Source organism: Bemisia tabaci, chromosome 7 (genome assembly GCF_918797505.1).
Source record: "Bemisia tabaci chromosome 7, PGI_BMITA_v3".
NCBI classification, from domain to species: domain Eukaryota; kingdom Metazoa; phylum Arthropoda; class Insecta; order Hemiptera; family Aleyrodidae; genus Bemisia; species Bemisia tabaci.
In genome coordinates this window covers 23,455,344-23,469,692 of record NC_092799.1, presented here as the reverse complement: position 1 = coordinate 23,469,692, position 14,349 = coordinate 23,455,344, and the positions used below count along the sequence as shown (strand labels likewise).

At 39.2% G+C, this 14,349-nt stretch overlaps 2 protein-coding genes across 2 annotated transcripts in view; one reads left to right on the top strand and one right to left on the bottom strand.

Moving 5' to 3' along the window:
* Nucleotides 1–3,333, bottom strand: part of LOC109032736 (NF-kappa-B inhibitor cactus) — a 38,764-nt gene extending 35,431 nt beyond the window's left edge. The window contains exon 1 of the mRNA XM_019045011.2: nucleotides 2,223–3,333. Coding sequence (XP_018900556.2) covers nucleotides 2,223–2,590 — 368 coding nt within the window. The 5' untranslated portion in view covers nucleotides 2,591–3,333. The remainder of the gene's footprint in view (nucleotides 1–2,222) is intronic.
* A 4,422-nt stretch (nucleotides 3,334–7,755) lies between these two features.
* On the top strand, nucleotides 7,756–13,472 carry LOC109032743 (uncharacterized). The gene is made up of 3 exons (XM_019045019.2): nucleotides 7,756–8,076; nucleotides 8,919–9,101; nucleotides 10,050–13,472. Exons 1-3 carry the CDS (start codon nucleotides 7,948–7,950, stop codon nucleotides 11,496–11,498), a joined length of 1,761 nt encoding a protein of 586 aa, XP_018900564.2. The 5' UTR covers nucleotides 7,756–7,947; the 3' UTR covers nucleotides 11,499–13,472.
* The last annotated feature ends 877 nt before the right edge of the window (nucleotides 13,473–14,349 follow it).

The window sequence follows — 14,349 nt, the reverse complement described above, 5'->3', positions numbered from 1 at the left end:
AAAAGAAAGTTGGCAACGTCTGGAGGCTCTTACGGCGTTCTACCTTACTGCCATGCTAAGGAAGAACGCCGTATGTGCCTTCAGACGTTGCCGAGTTTCCTTCAATAAAAACAGAATTTTCTAGGAAAATTGTGAATATTCTTTTCCAAAATTCTTAGACTATTTTGTACGCAATTTAATGTAAAATATCTGAAGATTTCAAAGAAAAATGTGCGTAAATGTCGTAAAAAATTCATGTTTTATCGAGGGATACTTGGCAACTCTCGAATGTTCATACGGCGTTCTTCCTTAGCACGGCAGTGTTCTGGTACCCCATAACCAATAACCATGCACGTGCAGGTTTTACTGTTCCCCGAAAAGAATGATGAATCAGTCTTACTCTGTGGCGAGGCAGAACGGTGGATGACACATAGCTCTGGAAAACGCGCGAATGAACTTACGACTAACACCGACACTGTAAATGATTTTTGTGGTTTCATCTAGGACTCTTTGGTCAGCCGTCGCCGTGTCGATCCGTGCCGTCCATTAGATTCGGACTTTCCCGCGTAACGGACCTACTGTGATTCCCCGTTGTCGTGGCCAAAGAGCTCTTTTCCCCAGCGAAAACTCGCCAAGATTTGGCAACGCATTCCTGAAAACACTGATATTATCACCGGGGAATCCTGTTGTAGTCACGCCGCAGGTACCGAGAAAATTGGCATTATTCAGAATTGGCGTATGACGACGTGATAAAGAATTGTAACGAGGGACAAATTAAGGAAGGTCATTACTCGTTAAGGTCACGGTTTCGCGAATCACCCGCAGCGCGGGAAAATCGAGGTCAGGTCATGGACCGTCTTATCTTGTGTGTCATGGGATGGTGACATGGAATACAGTCGGAAAATTACCTTCTTGGATGGGCAGGGTGATCAAAATGGTTAAATCTTTGCGAGGCGGCTAAGGACAACTCACCGATTGAGTTTTCTGGCTAAGCTCGAAGTTTCGAAAAATCACGTATGACATCTCATTACTTTCTTTAGGTGAATGATGAAAGAGGTTTGGCTTAGCCAGAGGACAAGATTTTCACCGATAACAAGATGATTTCAAGGGGCAGAATGTTTTTCTTTTCTCAGAATGTTTCTCTGGCAGTGTGAGAATTAAGTAACTCTGAGATTTAAAATCACTGAATAATGATTGAGAACATTTTAAATGATCTGAAAATCAAGTTATGCTCAACATTTGAAAAAATGAGGGGAAAGGGCAAGTTAGTAGCTATCATGATCGGGAATTGCAGGGGTGCAGAAAATGCCCGATCACGCGCCTGCCTTGGCGTGTGATAATGTGGAACAGCCCCCAAAATGTGGGGAGAGGGAAAATTTTGAAGGGTCATCAGTCAATAGTTAAAGGAAAAACATGGGAAAAGGTCATCTTTTTTAAAGTGGTGGGAAATTCTGTGGAAAACCGATGAACAAAAAGTGGAAAGCCCGCGGGCAGACACATGAAAATGTGGAAGCCTGGAGGATTTTACACCCCCGGGGAATTATGTCTCTTGACAGAGAATAGAAACGCAATAAAAGTCAGCAACAGAAATTTTATCATCAGAGCAGCAAAATTTAAACGAGTGGTTGCAGAAGACCTGAGGCGGAGCAGGGGTACAGAGACCTCGCAAATAAGTCAAAGCCTGGTCGAGAGAGATGGGAGAACCCCCCCAGAGAACAAGAAAAATTGAGGGATCCCCCATAAAAATGCCACAAAAGGGGGGCCCGTATATAGAATACTCCGTTTCAGAGGTGAAAATTTCTAATTTTTTTGGGGGTGTTTGGAAGAAAAGGGGGAAGGCTTGGAGCGTTTGCCCACCATTAAACTGATGCTAGCTCATGGTAGTCATCATCATGGACATTCAAGTCTTGCTTGTGGCACTGTCCATCAATGGTATCATCTAAATGGTACCATAATGGTATTCACCTGTTGATTCATGTGAATTCGTAAGTAACTGGGGGTTGATCAGCGTTTCAACATATCATGGATAAACTCCGAGGTGTCATCAATATTTTTCACACCCTATCATATGTTGAATACTGTGAACTTGTTAAAACAGTTCGGAGGATACTGCCAATATAATCAATTTCCTCTTACAAAGATAGATTGAGTAGCTGGGTCAAAAGCAGACAGCGAGGATGATGCAAGAACAGACTACCAGCATACTAACAGATCGCAATAATGGAAAGCAGAAAACTACTTACGTATTTCCATCATCATCTTGTTCAAAGAACTGAAGCCAGGGATAGAGCTGCTGGGACCTCTGTGAGTAATCCTCAATTGCTTCACTAACGTCTGTTGATGATTCGATGAAGCCACTCAATTGTGAACTTAGGTCGACACCGCTATCTAGAGCTGAATCCAGCCGCGATTTGTCACTATCTTGATGACTTGGTTCTGTCCTGTCTGATTTCATTTGTGTGGACCTACTAGACGAACTTTCTTCATCATCTATTATCTCGGAAGTAAGATTTGAACTGGAAATTAGACCCGATATGAAGCCGGAATCAATTCGACCCGAATCGTAATCCGAATCTAAGTAATCTTTGGAATTTTTGTCTGGTGATGACATGGTTAAACTGAATTTTGATGAGCTTTCAATCAGCGACTTACTTTCAACTGTAATATGATAGATTATGACACAATCAGCACATAGTAATCTGAACAAATGGCGTTTATTACACAGATTGGAGGTAATCAGTGATTACTTGACGAAAAGCAAACATCACGAAAATACAAAACCGGCATTGTGACACTGATAGCGCGGGCTTAGATTCCGAAAGAGTTAAAAACGGCACACTAATTTACAATCCTGATCTCTTCGAAACTGATAAGACAGACAAAAAACACGGAATTGCAGTTAACACACTTTAGAGGTTATCTGTGATGATGAAGGATTTCTTATCAGGCCCAAAGTCGTAAAATGCCTTCCAATTACTCGAGTGGCAATGTGTAAATGATTCACGGTTACACGCGGAAGAAGGAGGACGAAAAAGCTAAATATTTATTCGGAAAATTCAAAAGAAACACAGGAAGTGAAACGGACTAGATACTCGAGGTTAAAATCTTGCAAGGTGATGGCACAGCGCAACCGATTTCCACAACTAATTCGGGGCGAACACAACACGAATGAGATTTAAATTCGACTGCGTACAATTTCGGTGGATCATAAAACACTCACGATCAAGCACAATTGATAAAAAAGGAACAGGATCAAAACATTTGCACCAGCAACGTCCGAAAATGCGTTCGCGCAATGCAACAGGAATCGTCACTTGGTCGCTCTTTCTTACTCATTCTGATCACATCACAGTTCTCTCTCTTCGACCCGAACAGCTCTCCGAGCTACCCCCACGCCTCTCTTCCGACGGAAGATCGTCCAATTACAGTGCGATCATGAGCAAACGCAGCGCTCCGATTGGTCGAGCGACGGTGGTTTTTTTCTTTTCTCTTTTTTCTAGCAGCGCGATCCCGCGCGCCGCGGAATTCAATCGCGAAACCAGGGAATCCCCCACCGCCGGGGATTCCCTCCTAAAGAGAAACCGTAATCTCGTCAATGTCAAATTTTGTGGCCATGATGTCACAAGACAGACATTAGACCAGAGATTATGCATGTGCTTTGAGCGTCTGGCCGTGTTCGCCGGTGACGCGACATCTGAAATTTATTCTTCCGTTATTGGGCACGCGACCCGCATATTGCTTCCGGGCACCCGGAGTCATGCCGGAGTAATCGAAGTTTTAAGAGCAAGTCTCACCAGATCTACTGGTAGCCGTTAATTGGTGGTATATCATGGGCATAACTAGGAACTTTTCGCGGTGGAGGGACAGAGGGACACCTCAACAAGGGGATATGGCCGATATGGGACTGATGGGAGCACGAGAAGACAGGAAGACACCCCAGTAAGGGCAGCGCTCCGCTTCCATGTCCGTCAAGGATTCCGGGATTCGGAAATTTTTTATTCCCATTTCTCCCACTCCATGACCGTTAAAAGTTCCGGGATTCTTTTCAGATTTTTTCAAAAGATCCGGAACGTTTCGAGAATTTCAAAAGTTCCGGGGAAAATTCAGGAAAATCTCAAAAGTTCCGAAATTCGGCACTAGCTCTGGGAAATGGGAGCACAGGAAAGATCAAGAGATTTTCCTCATCTGGAGGGGAGTTCAGAGGGCCACTCTCGAAAAATTTTGACAAATTTATTCGTCTGAAGAACAATCTTGCGCTTTTATCACCGAAAAATTGCGCTCATGTCTCTTTGAGAGTGGCCAAGTGGATGTCTGGAACCAGGCCCTTCTCTCCCGAATTAACTCCCGTGGTGAGTATGAAAGTGAATGGGTTCATATCGACGGTGTAAGTCGGCAATCACATAAATCGTTTGCGGTGTCTGAAAATCTCCGCCTCTATGTCATTTTTTTAAAGGATATCAAATTGACATCATTCTTTGAAGGTTTTGCTGAATTTTCTTCGCACCGAGAGGAAAAATCACGGCAGTTTTAAAAAGTTGCCGTCGAGTAGTTTTCCGTTAAAAAAATAAGGTATTACAGGAAGTCTGCGACGTCGCAAACCGAGTTATGTGATTGCCGACTTACACCGTCGATATGTTTCTAAAAGTTCTCATCCGCTATCCCTTCATGGACAGAGCTGGGAACTTTCGAGGGAGGGGACAAAGGGGCGACATGAGATGGACTAAGCCCCTTTAAATACATAGAGTACCCCATTTAATGAAGAAAATACCTACAGACTACAAATATGTACTAGAAATCCGGACGATTGATAGAGAGACCGTTACACATATGTTACAGAGAAAGATCAGCCTTCCTTGAAAAAACACAAATTTCTTAATTATGGGCAAATCCCTCACCCCATAAAAAGTCGGAATGTAGAATTTAGGTACGAAAAAACCCGAAATCACTTATTGCCGAAACGTCAAACGGCCGGTCCCACTCTCCGAATCGAAATAAAAATCGCTAAAAATTCTATGTAGTCGGCGATCACATAAACTAGGTTTGCGACCTCGCAGACTTTCTGTCATACTTCATTTTTTAAACGGAAAACTACTCAACGGCAATTCTTTGAAACTGCCGTGATATTTTTTCTCTATGTGAAGAAAATTCGGCCTTAACTTTAAGGAATGATGCTAATTTCTTCTCCTTTAAAAAAATAACACAGAGGCGGAGATTTTCAGACGTCGCAAACAAGGTATGTGATTGCGGACTTGCGCCGTGGGATTTTAAAGTGTTGAAAATGTTATACATCCGGCATTTTCGGAAAATTAGGCCTCCGGTAGGTACTTCGAAGTTGAGAGAATGTCTCCATATTTTCTCTAGACGAAGAAACAAATTGAACACCTAAGCGGCGTTTATAGAAAAAATAAACTAAGTTCATACTTAGTGCATAATTAAATTCACACCAACACCCATCCGTTTAAGAAAATCATCATCATTCAAGTAGTTGCTGTATCAGAAGAAAGTCTTATCCACGAGCTCAAACGCTCACAGATCACGTATATAATGACTGATTTGAGCGGTAAAAGCGCCTGGCGCAATTACGCATGCAACTAAACTAACGCGAAAGTATCCGATTGCATTTTCTTTTTTTGAAGGCACTTTTAAAGGCGAAATCTTCCTCTGAGCTACTTTCTTTGAGATTATTAAAGCACTTGCTCACTTTACTTCGGAGCGAATAAAAGTATTTATACACGATTTTCAATTTGGATAAATATTTTGTTGATGTAAGCCTTATCAAAGGCGATATGATGAAGGAACCCATAATCAGTGCGACTGTGTTCAACAACCACGCATCTCCATTCAGGTGTTTTTTTACTCCTGGTTTTTCAATATATCGTCACCTTCCAGGCAAAGTATCACAAGCGCCATGCGACGTTTAAAAATTTCCGCCGCCGTTATATTTTTTTACAGAGAAATTGTTCAACGAAGCTGTCCGAAAATTTCACTGAATATTTTTTGTGCTGCCGATAAAATTTAGTGAAATTTCCAAACAGATTCAACCAACAATTTCTCGGTAAAGAAATAAAATGGCGGCGGAAATTTTTAAACGTCGCATGGCGCCTGTGATACTTTGCCTGGAAGGTGACGATATGGTGTGCAATTCCCGCTCCTTTTTAAAACCCTCCATGGTATGGTTTACTTATTCATGATATTGCATTTTAGGTTTTTTCAAGGTCGAATTACTCTGCGTGCCACGGTGCTAGGAATCTTGATCAGTTTTTGGGTTTTTTAAAAAAAAAAAAAAAATATTGTTACCAAAATTTTGAAATTATAAGGAATTTTGGGACTCTATTTTTTTTTCACGGAGACTACGATTTAGTGTAGTGTACCTACCTATACCTTTGCACGGTGCCATACCATATGTTTCCTTTTCATATCTATCTCTATTCATTAGCCTAGCGCATGTCTCACCTTTTCATCTTTTCCTTTTAGCATCTTCTCACCTTTCCTGCCGTGCTAAGGAAATACGCCGTATGAACATCCGAAGGTTTCCAAGTTTCCCATCCGAAAATATTAATTTTTGAGACAAATAATGAATATTTCCACTTGAAATCTTCCGGTACTTCAGATCAAATCGCGATGAAAATTATCTGAAAAATTGGACGGAAAAACACAAGTTTTCCAGAAAATTCGTATTTTACCGAAAGAAATGTGGCAACGCACAAAGGTTCATAAAGCGTTTTTCCTTAGCACGGCAGTTTTCAACCCCGCGCCAGGGGAAACCCTTGTTCGCGACCCCGCGAACTACCGTTAGCCTGGCACGGATTGTTCCCAACCTTCTTCTTCGCATTCTTTCCCTACCTTTTTTCTTCGTCATCTTTCTCCTCATGATGATCATCCCCTTGGCATGAGCAACCAGCACACTCTGATTTCGGTTCGGCCATCGCTCGGGCCACCACGCCAGGTTCGCGACGCCCTCACATAGTGGTTAGATTTAGTGCTACACTGTACATTTACCTACTTGTATACATTTGTTTGTTCACACGAGATCCGTTGTTTTTGTCACATCCGTATACGGTGCCACTACGATACACCAACATTCGATTCGTGTCTCCAGAATTCAAGATCCGTAAGTAACTACTTCATGCCATGGAAGGATAGTTTTTCGAAAGTAAATGAAACAACTATAGCATGCTCAAAATTTCTTCAGAATACCTACAAAATTTGTTAATAAATAAGACATTTCGATGGTGTAAGTCGGCAATCACATCTAGTTGTGTATGAAAATCTCCGCCTCTATGTTATTTTTTTTAAACGAGAACAAAGTGACCTCGTTCCTTGGAGTTTGTGTAGAATTTTTTTCGCACAGAGAAGAAAAATCCCGGCAGTTTTAAAGAATTGCCGTTGAGTAGTTTGCCGTTAAAAAAATAAAGTATGACAGGAAGTCTGCGACGTCGCAAACCGAGTTTTGTGATTGCCGACTTACACCGTCGATATGTTAAATAATCCAGCGGGATTTGTTTCCCTCAATCATGTTGGCTTCACTTACGATATGAATAAGCAGCGCTACGGTCTCTCTAAAATTGCCTTCATTTTGATTCTACGCAATATCAGTTACAGATGTGATCTCTAAATCAGGGGGAAACTTAACGATACGGAGTGCTATCTATGGGCGTTTGTGTTTACTAAAAAACCGATTGGGCTTGCAAATGCAAATTCCACCTAGATCTCGTTAGCGTCGTTAAGGGATTTTCCCCTTTCAAAGGGATTTAGGGGATTATCAGGCTGATAAGAAGCCAAACGGGAATTCTCAGATCCAATCAGTGAACAAACTGTGTTGTTTTTGTCCGGTTTATTGATAAGCTCCTCCAAGAAAATGTTCGAAATTTCGGATAATTCTTGGATTTTTTACACTATTTATCTTCAGTGTAATCATTTTTAAAGTTTACTCATGTATTCCTCTTGTAATATCGCATTTATCTTATCATGAACATGAATTCGAAATCTTTAATGGATCTCTGTCGTCTCTGCCTTGTGGACAGCAAGGCACTCTTGCCCATTTTTGAACACAATAAAATTACCAGCCATAAGATATCCACTTGTTTGCCTATCAATGTGAGTCCATATCAGTATCCTTACTCTTCCTAGTGTGTGAATTTTCATGCCTTTATTTTGGAGGGAATCTGAGCGTCAGAATTTGAAGACTTCACGAAACCTCTCGTGTCTGTCCAAGTACTTCACTTGTGCTGCGTCTAAATTATTGTCTTTTTTCTCTGTAATCTTAGTTCAGGAACAAATGTCCTTGTTGAATTAGATGAAGCTCCTGTTACTCTCTGAAAATAATAACTACTTGATACTTATGACCACATGCCTGAACTGATTTCTTCTTTACTTCCAAGTTAAAACTAGGAACCACAAGCTCATTGATTATGCGAAGTAGCATTACATATCAGTAATGTTGCAACCAATAATTTCTGCCTCTATTCACGAAGGTGAAATCACGCAGTAGTGATTTACGAGGATGGCTAAATTCAGATGGTCCAACTTTCTATCTGACAAGAGCGGAAGAATAGTTTTTAGAAATCCTGTCACTCAGCTTTTTATTTTAAGAATGAAGTTTATTCAGAAGTCTGCAATGCTATAAACCAAAATATGCATCCTGCAGTAACAAAATTAACAGTACCCCAGCCAGGACACTTCCTTCAGATAGGAAATAGCTTATGGTCAGTCTCATCGGAAAAGCTTCTCAGTCCAAGTACTTTCAGGATACCCTATGGAAATGCATGACATTCAAAACTCACACAATTTATAAAGATCTATTTTCATAGTATTTTCTGCCTTAATTTTTGAGATTTCAAGACTGTGAGGAGACTCATCAATCACGCCTTGTTAATATATGTAGAATTAAATTTTTTTCCAACCCTGCTGTTTATTTAAGCTTTGATTAATCTTTTCAGTTTGCCGAAAATGATAATCTCCCACAGAAAATCTGCGAGGAGTGCTCAAGTAAAGTTGACTTTGTGTATGAATTTTGGAATCTGACGTCGCTTGCAGACCAACAACTACATGCCTGGCTTGCTGGACAATCCGATGGAATACAGTTCAACTTCGTCAAGGAAACCAAGGCTGATTCCAGTGACGTAAGTATGCTGATCTCTATGGTTTAGTTGTTCGAGATCAGTGTGGGACAGGATTGAGAAAGTTCCAAAACCTGGATCGTTTCTGGTGATTTGGAGTTTCTGCCTCACAGCCAAATTTACAATTTGCTTTAGGGAAAAATTTCATGGCTAAATGCCTGTCTTTACACCAAAACATGCAACTTGAACCACTTTTAAGTGGTGAGAGGGAACAGCAGGAGAATAAAGATCCTTTTTTAAGAGGCGAGAGGGAACAGAAAGAGAAGAAAGATTTTTTTATTATCACCTCACCACCAAAAATTTGGCGCATGTCTGTTGTTGATTGTGAGCCCAATCGTTTTTTGAATCCTTGTAGCGGTATTTTTTCAATGGTGTCATTTAACAAACATTTTTTGAAATAAATTTTGCAACACTTGTAAACCTCGTCCAATGATAAAATCAGGGCATGAAATTGACAGTATTACACAGGCGTAGCTTTTAAAATATATTGTCTCTAAATTACTTCAGTTCAGTCTAATGTGCTCTTAGTGCACATGTCATTCCTTTCTGCTTTAGCTGCCTGCAGAAATTGGATGGAATGGAGCCAATAAATTAATTATTTATTATTATTAATTAATTATCTATTATTATTTATTAAATTTATTTATTAATCATTGGAATCAATTATCTTTGATGTAAATGATGGGCCAACAAAATTAAGTTACAGGGGTAAAAAAAAATATATATTTTTCCTCTTTGCTAAGACTTCTAACACAATGTAACTCAGATTTTTTACTTTCAAAATCTGACAGACTTTGACCTCAAGGCTTCAAAGTGCAGAAATGACCAATTCGGAGCTAATATGAAGCCAAAGTTCTTTTTTATCAAATAATTCTTCCAGACTTCTAGGACAACCTACATTTCAGCTTTAACTGTATTGAATTCTTAAAAATTGTTTTATTGTTTGCGCAGGTTGTGAGCTCGGCCAACTTTGAATCTCTTCAAAACGGAACATCAACCAGCAATCATACTAGCGACTCAAAAGAACATTCATTAGAAAATGATGTGACAGCATTCACTAATGATGCAAGCGATGACAGTGGTGCTGATGGGAATGATATAGACTTCGAAGCGTCATGCTCATCGCCATCTCCTGATGCCATTCCTGGTCCTTCCAGTAAATCAGAGCAGAAGAAAAAATTCAAGGTGACAAAGAAACAGGATTTTGAGCGGAAGAAAAATGTTAAAGCTGCCAAAGTATCAAAAAGCCCAACAAAAAATTACATAAAGAGTATCAATCAAAAGGAAAAAGACGGAAAAGGGAACAGAAAATCAATTGATAAACCTCAAAATCTGCCTGTCATTAGGTGTACCAGCTGTTTTACGGATTGTCAATTAGATGATGTCCGTATAAATTCTGTGAATAAACTAGTGTGTAAAAATTGTGTTGATGCGAACTTTGAGTGTCCGAAGTTGATCGGCACTGGCACTGAAAAGAATAATTATACCTGTAACGTCTGCTTTAAGGAGTTTAAATCAAAGAAGGTTATTTTGCGGCACTTATATGTGCACCAAGAAGACAAACCACATGTCTGTGACGTTTGCTTCAAGTCATTTAAGCGTCCAGAAAGTATGAACGCTCACAAAAAGATCCACGACAAAGACCACCCAATGTACACCTGTGACTCATGTGGTTTTACCACTGCTCATAAAAAGTCACTGGAGATGCATTGTAAACGACACGTACTTGATTACACTGTAAAATGCGAGATTTGTGGCAAAGGATATTACTCAAATAATGAACTCTCCGATCATATGAATATCCACACCGGTGCCAAGCCCTACATGTGTGCAATTTGTGGTAAGGCATATCCTTACAAAGTCAACCTCCTTGCCCACATGAAATATGCTCATAATCCAACTCCGAAAGAACCACAAATCAATCAGTGCGAAACATGCGGAAAAGTTTACTCCTTCAAGCGATCTCTGGTCTTGCATAAACGCACCCATACGGGTGATAACTGGTATGTTTGTGATATTTGCGGCAAAGTCTTGTCAAGTAAGGAACACTTGAAATTCCACCGCAGAATTCACACCGGTGAGAAACCAAATAAGTGCTCCTTTTGTGGCAAGGGCTTTGCCAAAAGTGGCAATCTGACACTGCATGAAAGAGTTCACACTGGTGAAAAGCCTTACACTTGTGAAATCTGTGGGAAATGCTTTTCTCAACGGTCAACGTTGACTATTCACCGCCGGTACCACACTGGACAAAGACCGTACGTTTGTGATATTTGTAACCGAGGCTTTGTTTGCCGTGCTCTCTTAACAAACCATCAGAAATCTCCATGTGCTATTGAAAGGAGACCAGTCACTCAGTTAGCATCCTTAACACAATTCGTTGAAGTTATTCAACCCCTTTAAAAATACGGAGAGCTGAAAAATTTCAGGGAGAGACTGGCTGTTTAGCTGAGGCAAGTCCTGAGAGGATCTGGCTAAAAATTAGAGTTTAGAAGAAGATTTTTTTACTTTCACAACAGCTGTATAAAAATATTTGGAAGCCCCTTAGAATCTTTTCACCAAGCAATGTCAATTTTTTTCCCGAAAGGTTACATATTAATTTCTCTCAAGGATTGAGCGAGCTTAGACCAGATTATTTTTATAAAGTCCATGATTTACTTCTATTCTCTCTACTACTTTATTCTTTAAAATGAACAGAAATTCAATTATGAGCGGAAGTTGTTTTGAGGTGTAACAGAGTTGTCAATAGGTACATTTTTTAATGTAAATTGAATTCTGCACATACTTTTGTATGTGTTGAAATGACGGCTTTAAATCTATACCTTTAGATAAAATTAATTTTTAAGATGTTTCTTGTTAAATTAGTAATTTGAGGTTGCCGTAAGATCAAGTTGAATTTTTATTTGCACTATCTCAAAAATTAAACAGCTCAGTAGGGCAATCATTTGATGGAAGAAAAAGTCCTTTGGCTTTATTCAGGGAGACATTGGGTATCAAAGTTAGAATGGTACGTAAAATATGCCTTTTAAAAGTTCTGTTTTGCATGAGGTTATATCTTTTCAGATGTACTGTTTAAAATGAGGATAATCGATATGAAGGTATGCTCTTCTGATTCAGACCAACTGAAATGGACTGAGCGCCAGTCGTGTTGTCTTTTTTTCAGTCTTGGCAGGAAGTCTATGGAAGCTCCAATTTTACATTATTCAATTCTAATTGGTCTGATCTGTTGGTTGGGCGGAACTCCCCACCAAGACTGAGATGGAACCGACGCAACTAAGCGTTTTGTTGATTTTGGATGCTTGAATGAGGGAAGATCATACCTTCGTTTCACTTACCTTGGTTTGAGTGTTATTTAATAAGGCCGTAATGCTGTATCTTCAAGAGCGTTTAAAATTTTTGTGCAATTCGTAATCTTGTCTACCATTTACTTGCATAAAAGATAAAATGAATAGTTTTGGCAAGAAAAAAGGTCCTCTCCCTCTCCCTCTTACAAGGTTCTCTTTTTTGTGCTCTCAAATCATAGGTCTGTGCTGAGGTAAAGTAAAGTTTGATAAGACAGAAGTTATGTGTTAATCAGAAGAGATTTTAATTTTTGACCAATTAGAGATCAGTTCTATTGTAAAATTACTACAATGTTACTGCAGGAATCTAAGTTAATCTTGCATTTTTAGCCAACAAACCGTGCATATAAGATATCATCCTCCCAGTATGTCAATTGTACCCCTATTGTCACCAAAGAAATAACATTGCCTAAATGAAATTTTGAAAAGTATCACACTGGAATAGGGGAACACCTTCTTAGACACTTTCATTAATGAACATGTGACATGAAATCTACCGATCGGTACCAGAGTTCTCTCTTATGGAATTTCTTCTCATAGAAAAACAGTTTTGCTGTCTGTTTCATAATACAGGCCACTATCGTTTTAAGTTGTGTCCCCTAAAAATGTCAATTAGGGGGTGTTATTTCTTTGATGATGTTGTGCTGCTTCTTTGACTTTCGAGAAGGTTTGTAAATTGATTTTTTCTATTTCCTGCTGCTTTTGAAATTTGGTCTGTGATCGTTTGAATTTATCTCTGTGCCGAAATTTCTCAAAACTGAGGATTGTTTTCGAAATGTATGAATGAAGAAATGTAATGAAGTAATGAAGTGATGTAATAACATCCAGCACCTCATTGTACTAATTTTACTTAGCATGAGATTCTATGAACGTCACCCATAGGATGAAATTCGCGACTCCTTTTACGCGGTTAAAATTTGATCCCTGTGCAAAATTGCTACTTAAACTGTGTTATTTTAGTGATACAGTTTTGTATATTTATATCAATTCTAGCAATAGGAGAACATGTTTTTTGAATAAAATGAATGTAAATTGATCCCAACATAACTTTTCATTGATGTTGATTCGTCGAGTTCTCTTTGATACTCTGATCTAAGAATTCGGGATTACTTTATCCTTTACCGATTAACTGAAAATCAAACAATCGACATATGGGTGGACTTCAGCTCAAGAATTTGAGTTATGATCTTTTCTATTCGATGTTTGGTTTTTTAGGTAGAGGTAGGTCACACCAACCACGAAATTTCACACGATTTGTACATTGGGGTTCCATATTACATGACTTGTCATCAGTCATGTGACGTCACCAGTATGACATCGTACGTCACCAGAATGACACGTCTTTAGTATGTTATTGTTTAATAGTTCCTGATTTAATGAAATGTGTGCTTGAATACTTAAGATTTAGTTTAAAGTATGAGAGCTCTTACCCAGTGACTCATGTTTATGACTGCATGTCATTCTGGTGATGTCAGTTGGGTGACCCCCACTTTTTAACCAATTTTTCGATAAAATATAAGCCCATTTTAAAACTTTGGATCACTTTTATACATAGTTCTCTCAACAAATAATAGTTTCAAAACAGCATGCATCTGATTTCATGACACACAGAGAGAAATAATGTAAGTCCTTCTTGCAATTAAGTAATAAATTTGGCTTTCTGACTCTTTAATTTTTGTTTTATCGAACGACGTTTTAATTTTTTTGGTTCTTTTAAGTAGCTACAGCTACAGCTGATTGCTTTCAATCAGTATTCAGGAAGATCACAGCTCAGCTGCACTAATGGTTTCAACTCCAAAACAGTAAGCGTCACCAGACTGACATTAATGGTAGTTTTTTTTACTTCAAAGTCTCATTTCTATCCATGATCGTAAAGATATTCCGATGCACGACAATGTGTCCTATGATATGGT